This window comes from Gavialis gangeticus, unplaced genomic scaffold (assembly GCF_001723915.1).
Source record: "Gavialis gangeticus isolate Ggan-Ray unplaced genomic scaffold, GavGan_comp1, whole genome shotgun sequence".
NCBI lineage: Eukaryota > Metazoa > Chordata > Crocodylia > Gavialidae > Gavialis > Gavialis gangeticus.
Genome location: NW_017729025.1, coordinates 61,216,921 through 61,226,711, shown reverse-complemented (window position 1 = coordinate 61,226,711; position 9,791 = coordinate 61,216,921). Strand labels below are relative to the sequence as shown.

The 9,791-nt window shown below is 39.7% G+C and overlaps 1 protein-coding gene across 1 annotated transcript in view; it reads left to right on the top strand.

Annotated features, from left to right (window-relative positions):
- PSMA6 (proteasome subunit alpha 6) overlaps positions 1 to 9,791 on the top strand; it is a 28,380-nt gene that overhangs the window by 9,798 nt on the left and 8,791 nt on the right. The window contains exons 2-6 of the mRNA XM_019518887.1: positions 1,015 to 1,109; positions 2,317 to 2,398; positions 2,703 to 2,858; positions 5,620 to 5,798; positions 9,397 to 9,491. Coding sequence (XP_019374432.1) covers positions 1,015 to 1,109; positions 2,317 to 2,398; positions 2,703 to 2,858; positions 5,620 to 5,798; positions 9,397 to 9,491 — 607 coding nt within the window. The remainder of the gene's footprint in view (positions 1 to 1,014; positions 1,110 to 2,316; positions 2,399 to 2,702; positions 2,859 to 5,619; positions 5,799 to 9,396; positions 9,492 to 9,791) is intronic.

Genomic DNA, 9,791 nt, shown 5'->3' with positions numbered 1-9,791 from the left:
CTGGAGACTGATTGGGACCCCTGCAGGCAGGGTGCAGTCAGCAGGGCAAGTGGACCATGGGCAGGCAAGGAGTGGCATCCAGGAGCAGGACAGCTGGAGCTGGGGACAATGTGGGGACCAGGGCAGAGCCATGATCTGCTTCCTGCACATCCCTGTGACAGGCATTGGTTCCACAGGCAGGGATGTGTGGGGAGTGGATTGTGGCTCTGCCCTGGGTTCTGCCCTGACACTTTCACAACTCCACAGTCCCTCCTGCCTACCTTCCTCCAGGACAAGGCTCTCCATCTGCCTGCAGCCCCACCCTGTCTGGGACTGGGGGCAAGGGACTGCGTGCCGAGTGTGTCCTGCCTGCGGGGCTCCTGGGCTGGTCTCTGTGGAGACCTTGCCCACCTGCCCAGACAGAGCAGGGTGCCACATCTGGCAGGCAGTGGCCCCACAGGCAGGCAGCAGCCAGAAGGAGCCACTGTTGCAGGGACTGCTAGGAAGCTTAGGATAGCCACTGCACTGCCCCTGCCTCACCACATATCCGGCAACGGTAGGACCAGCTGCATGTGCCACAGCCCAGACTGCCCCCCATGCCTGGGCAGGGCCAAGGGGCTTGCCATGGGCTGGGTTTGTCGTGCAAGCCAGATGTTGTCCACCCCTTATAGAAGGGATGTTTATTCAAAGTCCCTATGATGTAACTCGTTTTTACCATTGGGCCATCCCAGTCAACTATTTAATTTGTGGGTAAGAGGGTATGAAACTTCTATTAGTAAGTATCATTGGGTTGTTTTTTTTCTTTTTAATACTATATATGTATGTGTTTTATATATGTATAATATAAAGACTTTGTAAACACAGTATTCAGTATTATGCCATCATGGTGATTGTGTTGTAATGTATTGGAAATAGAGGGCTTATTCCTTGCAGTATTACTGTATGTGCAGGGATTGCATGCTTTGCCCTAATTACTGGTATTTAGTGGCATCAGTACAAATTTTCTCATTATTTTCTTGTGGGGTTTTTTTCTAGAATATGCTTTTAAGGCTATAAACCAGGGTGGCCTTACATCAGTTGCTGTTCGTGGGAAGGATTCTGCAGTAATTGTAACTCAGAAGAAAGTCCCTGTGAGTAGTATCTTTTAACAGTCATTTCTCAATGTTGGTTCTGTGGCCCTGAAGTAGACAACATCTTGTTGCCATTCAGCCTGTCCTGGTTTCCTCCTCCTTTGGTACTTGGGCATCTTATCCATCACGACAGTATCATGCTACTTTATTTTCTTTCTGTAGATTTCTAAACCACCCAAGAACATATATCTTTAGCTATTTCTGTGCTCATAGGTGACCCAGGTGATTGACACTGGGATTTGAGTACATGTCCCTGTCCTGCTTAGCATGGTGTTAGTATGTTCACACTCTTCCTGCTCTTGGTTGTAAATGCCTGGAGGAGTATCCTCTGGTACTTTTGCTAAAATGTTCGAAGTTTATTTTCCAGGCAGGAATGTCAGTTGCAGGTGATCTTGGCTGTTTTGGTGGGAAGCTAGGGTGGGATGAGAAACAGGGGAAAAGGATTAGAGGACTGTTAGCACTCAAGTGATGTAGCTTATGTCCTCACTCACTGAATCGGATAAGTTTATCTGTGATAACTGATGACATTTCCAATTTATTCCCTATCTTAAAGCACCTCAAAATCTGGATTATAAAGATTTTTGTGCAGATGGAAAGGATTAAAGTTGAAACTAATTCTGTAGTGTCAACGTATCCTTGGAAGCGTGGGACCATTCAGAAACACATTTTTCTCAGTCCTGTTTTCTTTTAGTATACTGGTTATAGAACCCTGACCTATAAACCAGTCAGTGATACAAAGAATAGACATCTGATAGCACAGTGGTGCTGGGCAAGAAAAAAACATGAAAAACGCTTTTTAAAATTAAGAGTGGAATATGTTAGAGGATCAGATTTTTGTGCAAAGGTCCTCAACTTCCCTAGTCAAAAACTGGCATCCATCACCACTTCTGGCAAAGATTGCTAGCTATCTTCTCCTTCCTTTGCTATTTATTATAAGTGAGCACTCAAATGCAGAAGTAAAAATTCCTCCCACTTTGCTGCAGAAACAAAACACCAGGAGCACATAGTGGAAGATTAGTGGTTCTGTGCAAATATGGTATACTGGAACTCTTTCCCATTCTGTGCTGTAAAGTGTTGGGAAGCAGTTTGAGTCCTAAATTGTAATCCCAGGTGCTTTTTTTCTCTTCTGCATTATTTGTATTTTACACTTGTATGTAAAAGGAGGGCTCTTTTTTATAATGTTTCAGTATTTTTGTTTGCTTCTTAGGACAAACTGTTGGATTCTAGCACAGTGACCCATTTATTCAGAATTACTGAAAATATTGGATGCGTTATGACAGGAATGACAGGTATTTAATTTATCTCTTATTTAGATCATTGCAGTTTTATAACAGACCCTATTGTTTTTGTTTCATGTTTTGATATATGAAAACTTGAGACTCTTAAATCCAGGTTTAGGAGTTCCGTTTCTACTAACTGGAGTTTAAAGAAGTTGTTCTTACCAATTTATTGGATCAAGACTTCTTAAGCTAGAGTCAGGAATGTGTTATTGCTAGCAGTAATCAGTGATGCAGTGTCTTGTGTGTTTAAGGTTTGTCTCAGCTTGTTTAGTGGAAGATGAGAAACAAGTAAATACTTTGTCTTTTATATTAGCTGATAGCAGGTCCCAGGTGCAAAGAGCCCGCTATGAGGCTGCTAACTGGAAATACAAGTATGGTTACGATATTCCAGTGGACATGCTGTGTAAAAGGATTGCAGATATTTCTCAGGTCTACACACAGAATGCTGAAATGAGACCTCTTGGATGCTGTAAGTAATAAGGTCTATACTTTCTTCTGTATCTTTGTTAAATTAATTTTCTGCATATAATTTTTGACATCTGAAGAATTCTCACCAATTCTTTATCTTGTATAAAATGTGGGTGTTATGTGAGGAGCTTTGGGGCATGACAGTTTGAGTAGGGATTAGAACCTGGATTCTATCCTTGATTCTACCATTAACTATCTGAACTCAGGAGTAGTGTTATAGCCATAATGACTCATGCAGCAATATGCAGTAAGCAAGATTCTGTTATTAAACAAGTTGTCTTCTCAGGCAAACCATGTGACCTTTCTTTCAGTTTACCCTTCCCTAACATACATAAAGCTACTTCATCATTGTTTTATGGGGCTTAATCTGCAGGTTTTTATAAGGTACGAAGTACTGCTTTTGTTAAAATAATGTTCTCTCACATGTTTAATATGTATTTTCAAAGAGTACTTCAGAAACATTGAATTATTTGTGCTAATTATAATAATAAGTATCAGTACTTCTTGCTAGTCTTTGTTTATGGTTGCAACACAATTTGCATTAGGCTTGCAGCTATCTGAAAAGTTCATCTTTTGCACTGAAATTTTCTGTGCTCTGCGAAGTGATTTTTTTTTCTTTTTAATTTGAATAAAAAGTCATATATTTGAATTACAAAAGAACAAATGAAACTATAGAAATTGCTCATTGTATCTTTTATCAAATGTACAGCAAATAGTTAACTTATTACTTGACATAAATGTAACCTTCAAAATCTTTTTTTGATAGAGGATGGTTTTGATTTGCCTTGTTTTCAAATTGCATAAATAGTCATACAGCAGTTACAAGCACAAGGGGACAGATTCATTTAGCATGTATGAACTTTTTAATTCCAGGGACTAAAAAGCACCTGTGATCATCAAATGGATTCAAATTAAACTGGGATTCATTGATCAGAAAAGGGTGCATTCATATAAATGTCTTCTACATTTACTGACTACACAGTATGACTTTTAAGTGATGGTTCCAGTGCTATCTGATAGTGTATTTTCCCACATACCTTATGCACCTTCTTTCTGGAATGCAGAATGTAGAGAACAGTATTTTTCCAGAGACATGGTGTGGGAGCTGGCTTTTTCATGAAGGCACAGCACAGTGCTACAAAATAGCTGCTAGGTCTCCCTCCCAGCCAGCAAGCATGGGGGAGTGCTGTCCAGCATTAACCCTTTCATAGCTGCTTTTGAATTGGAACCACTTCTTGGCAAGCTTTATCCAATAACAAGAATATGGGGGATGTGTAAGATTATGGTTTATGCCAGTAACTAGGAAATAGAACTTTTTACAAATATATGTTGATGTTCCTATACAGCATGCTTAGGGACCTGCTGGCTGAAATTGCATGTGATTTTCTTGGGACCTGTGATTTTGGGCCGGCTTCAGAAAAAAACAGCTGGCTCCACAATTTTGGCAGGCTTGCTGCAAAACAAAACCAAAAAAAACTTACTGGCAAGTAGAGAAGAGGCTGGGGAGCCCTGTAGTCTTAGAGCAGGAGGAGAAGGCAGGGGGTGGGGTTGGTGTTGGTGTGGCCGCTAGCAGCAGGAGATGTGGAGTCTGCCTACACACCTTGTCCCTGCCCCCACCCCCTGCTTTTTCCCCTGTGCTCCAAGACTACAGGGCTTCCCTGCTTTTTCTCTGCTTTCCAGGAAGTTTGTTTTGGGGGATGGTCTCTTTTGCAAGAAGTCCCATCAAAATTCCAGAGTCCACCACTTGGAAGTGGCCCAAAACCATGTCTTAATTACCCAAATTTAAGCCTTGGGAAGCCATTAATTCACACTTAATCATATGGATGAATGGCTTCCCTGTGCTTAACCAGGATAATTAAGCTATAGTTTTGGGCCATGTGGCAATCTGCAGGGAGGGGTGGGACTGCTGGAGCCCCTCAGCCAATTGGGTGGGAGGAGCGGGGGGAGCACCACACTCAGCCTACGAAATTGGCAGCTGGCCCCAGGACCTACCCAAGAAATTGACTGACTGCTGCCTCTGAGTTTGGTAGACCCTGAGACGTGCAGTCTTCCCAAAAGTCATCCCTCCAAAATTGAGGTGCATGTCTTAAACAAGCTATTGTAGTACTGTGGTGCCATCTGCTACGCTGATATACATCTCTTTTGCTTGCTGATAAGGGAACAAAAAGGGAAGCCAACAGCCATCTTGTAGCACAGTGTCTTCATTCCTTTATGCCTCTATGCAGTGAAGCTCTGATGAGAAAAGCTTCCCTGCTTAAGGCGTACACCCCAATTTGGGAGGGCTGGCTTTTGGGGGAAGTTATATATGAGTAAATACAGTACTTTTGTTAACCACTTCTGCTTTCTGGTTAAATGTGGAGCTCAAATTGTTATCGAATAGACAGGATAAGCAGTGCAGCTGAGTTAACGTTGTTACCACGACTTTAACTTTTGTATTTCCTGACTTTGGTTCTGTGAATGCTCAACACTGTCTAACAGTTTGTCTCTTTGATGAGTGGTCTAGTTTGGATGGGATTAGAAATCTAATTCACCAGGTACGAAATTCAGTTTAGAGCAATGAAATGCCATTGAGAGGTATGTTAGATTAGAGAGCGGGGAGGAATGTGTTCTTCAGAGTAGTATACTACAGAAAGTATACCACAATACCTCGCCTGTTTCATGCTAGAGGAGGAGAGTCTGCATCCTAAATCTATCCTGAATCAGTTTAAGTCTCAATATTTTCAGTACTGCTGAATAAATGTAAATTTCCTTCTCTTTTAAAGGTATGATTTTGATAGGTGTTGATGAAGAGCATGGTCCTCAGGTATACAAGTGTGATCCTGCAGGTTACTACTGTGGGTTCAAGGCCACAGCTGCAGGAGTCAAACAAACAGAGTCAACCAGCTTTCTTGAAAAGAAAGTAAAGAAGAAATTTGACTGGACTTATGAGCAGACAGTGGAGGTAAGCCAGTAAGAGGACACCAGAGTAGGTCAAAAGTGTTTTCAGTTTTGCTGTATGACTTCACATTGTGAAGAAATCTTTAGTAAGCATTTCCTTTTTTGTGATATGCTTGATGTCACTGCCTTGGTAACAGCTATTTCCATTTTTTAAATCTTTAAAACATTTTGCTTTGAGAGAATAATCCAAGTTTGGTACCTGTTTCTGCTAAATGTTTATCACTATTTCACAAGGCTTTTCCTGTAGATAAATGGGGTAATTGCATTGTTAGCCACTATTTAAGATGCTTCATTGTATGCATAATTGGAAAGTCAGACACAACAATATTGTTTGATTAAAATGGAGTAAGCCATTTGTCATCCCAATACCTTCATGCTGTAGGGTCCATTAAAAATACTCTTAACCTCATCTCTTTGTCTTTTGGATTGACAAAGTTTTCCTTCCTCTTTTAAAAAGAAAGCAGTGAAATCTAGCCTTTTATCTTCCCTTCCTGTTCTTAAAATTTTCCCTCTTATGCTGCCACAGTGGAATAATGTGTTTTACTTGATTTATCAATTTTCAGTACTCCTGGCCTGGTGCTGCACATTCACCATTGCCATTTTGTTGTGCTGCTTGCTCAAGATCCTCCCCTGTGAGAACCAAAACATTCTGTCAGAAGAACTTGAATTCCCCACTCCCTACTAAGCAAGTCATAGATAATTTTTCAGCTTTTCAAACAATCTTTCTGCTGGAAAGTGCTTTAAACTAGACAAATTACATTCTCAGTTGTTACTGTTACAAGCTGGTGTTGTGCTGCATGCCTCTTGCAGCAGTAGTGACAGTACTACCATCATGATCAGGGATGCATCCCTTCAAATATAAGGACATATGCTTATAGGGCTACCAGTAGCAAAACTGACTGGATGATGTGGATTTTCTGACCTCCTGGGTTTGGCCCGAGAGAGGCAGGATTTACTAAATGTACGTACAATGTATATTAAATTAAGGTATAGCAATTACATTGCTGCCAAAGGATAGCAATATAAGCTGTTATGATGCAGATGTTATGCCTGCCTGATTCTGCAGCAATAGAAATACACAGTTTTCAGAGCTACTCCAGTTTTAACTCTGCTTTATCTAGGGCTAAATTAGGTTGATTTAGCTTGCTTATACTTCTGCAGGCTCATGCAGCTGTAACAGAGGGCACTGACAGATGTGCAGGTCCCCACTATAACTCGTGGTGCTTTGCAAGAAGTGAAATGAGTTAGTGTTTCACCCTGACCCAACAGTCATTCACTGTTGGGTCTGGGGGTTGGTGGACTGAGCTCCAGTTTGGACTGTCTGCAGCTGCACTCCCCCCCCCCCCCAGGCTCCTGTGCTGTCTTCAGAATGGGAAGGGAAGGAGGGTGGGGAGGGAGCTCAGTCTGGGGTTTGGGATTTTTCAGTTGTATTTTTACTTGAGATGATGTTTATAAGCATGTCATAAAAATAAGCTGTGGACAATAGTATGTCCTAAATTGGTGCTAGCTACATTGCCACTAATCTCAAGTACCTTGGCATTATTTACTTTGCTATTCCACTGGATGAAGCATGAATGAAGTCACAGCAATTCCAGCACTCTGGCATGTGGCAACTGAGTATTGACTGACTCTGTGGAAACTAGTATGATTTTTATAACCTCTTTATAACAGCCTTATGTGTAAAAATGCACTTTAAGATGCACAAGGATTACTGTATGTGTGGTAAAGATAGCACTAGATGTCAGCATGGCTGCTACAGAAGTGTTTAAGGTTCATTATTAAAATATAGTGTACTTGTATATACAATAGGGCAACACTTTTTTTTGCATTTCATAATTTTTCCTTACTCTTTCATTTAAAGAGACAGTTTAGTTGTAATAGTTTAGTTTCTGCTTGTTCTTCTATGAAGTCGAAAAAGTCTTATTTTTGTGATGCACCAAGCTAATCAATCGCAATAAGCAGCAGTAACCTAAACATAAAATTGACTCCACTTTTCAGTTAAACAGGATATACGAAAATGTATGTTATATATTGAGAGTTCTTAGCTACACTATTGTTTGGGTTTTTCTCAAGTCTTTTTCTTTCTTTCTTTTTTTTTCTTTTTTTAAATGCTTTGTTTAGCACAGTGGTTCTCAGCCTCATTAGACTCCGAAGTACCCCTCAGAAACTGCCAGTGCTTAGTTTCACAGTTTCAACTACAGAAAAAAATAGAGCAATTCTTCTGTTTCAAAGAGTTCAGAAAGACTACAAAAGAACAGACTTGTTTTTAACACTGTGGATTCCTATTTGAAATCTCTGGTTTTATTTTATGAATCATGTTTGCACACCTAACAGTAATAACATGGTACAGCATCCTCTAGCATCCTTATTGAGAATGAGCTTTAGCATGAGGCTGTCTTCACATGTTGTCTATGTTTAGGTATAAATTAAAGCATTAAAGGGACAACAAGCATTCATAATCTCATAGCTAAATTGATTAGAACCAAAAGTTTGAATTTTCAAAACAATCTAAAGAACTTGGCATTTAACTCAGTAAAAAGGAGCCTGAGGCTTTTGTAGTCTCTTGCTATTGTTTGTTGACAATATACTGTTTTCTCTCAACTTCGTAGTCAAAGCAGCGTGTTCTTTTTCTCATACTATATTTCTAATGTATAGCACTGCAGTGTTTTAGAAGCAAACATTTAAATTAAACAAGTTCCAATTCCAGTTAGTTAATGGAAATATTAATTTTGTGTTTAGGGATGTATGAAAACTATTATCAAAATCTGTGCTCTGTGTTGACAACTGTAACTATCCCTTCAAAAGCTTATGCATCAGCCAGGAACCATGAGTGTGCAAAGCAAAAGCAAGAAATAGGATGCCATTTTGGTCCTTTCTTAGTCTTGCAAGGCGTTAAATGATAGTGCAATAGGTATGTTTTAAATAAAAAAATATTCATGATTTTTCCTCTGACCCTACACTAAAGGCCTTGCCCTCTATTAATCACTTTTGTTCTCAATTAATGTCATACCACAAAAATAAGCATTCTTATACATTTAATTTAAATAAAATGTTCATTGAGGGTTCTGGGAGCCCTAACATACCACTAGTGATACTGTTAAATATCAGCAACATCTGAAAAACTTGGCCAGTTAGTTCATTCCTTCCCATTCATCAGTATGGATGTATACCCTGTGCATTAAGATTATGGCCTTACAGCAGGGTTATGCAAGAGAATATAAGTTTATAAAAGAACAATTTAAAAAGCACCTGGAATAGTAAAAAACGAAGGTAAGGTAATAGTCATGATTAAATACATCTTTTAAAATTGCTCCAGGTAAGATTCGTTGTTTATTTTAAAACCCACTCTCACACTTTGGGGGTTTCTTGATGAGAAAATGCAAGATGCACTTGTTACAATGTTCTTGTAAATCATGCTTTCAAGGGAGGGGGAGAGACTGAATTTCATAACATGAAAAGTAGATAGTAGGAAATTATTTTCTGTAAGTGTTTTAGAGAAAGGAAGGAGGTAACTTGAATTTAAGAAGCTAGATATGAAAATATTAAGTTCAACTTGGAAAAGCAAGTGGTTAAACAATTTTCTTTCCCTACCTTACGTTTAGACAGCAATAACCTGCCTGTCTACTGTTCTGTCCATTGATTTCAAACCTTCAGAAATAGAAGTTGGTGTTGTTACGGTTGAAAACCCCAAATTCAGGTAAGTCCAAACAACTTTATTAATTTAACTTCTGCTCTTCCAGTTGCACTAATGGCTAATTTTAACTTTGTCCCCTTTATACAAGTAGACTCTAAAACAACAACAAAAAAGAGGATGAAAAAGTAAATAAGTAAGTAGGGGTGCACCAATAAAGAATTTTTGGGCTGATTCATAGATTAAGGGTCGGAAGGGACCTAGTAGATCTTCTAGCCCGACCCCCCGCCAGGGAGGGAGAACAACAAAAAACCCCAAAATACCGATGGCTGATTATTAACAAGCCATACCAGCTGATACTAATCC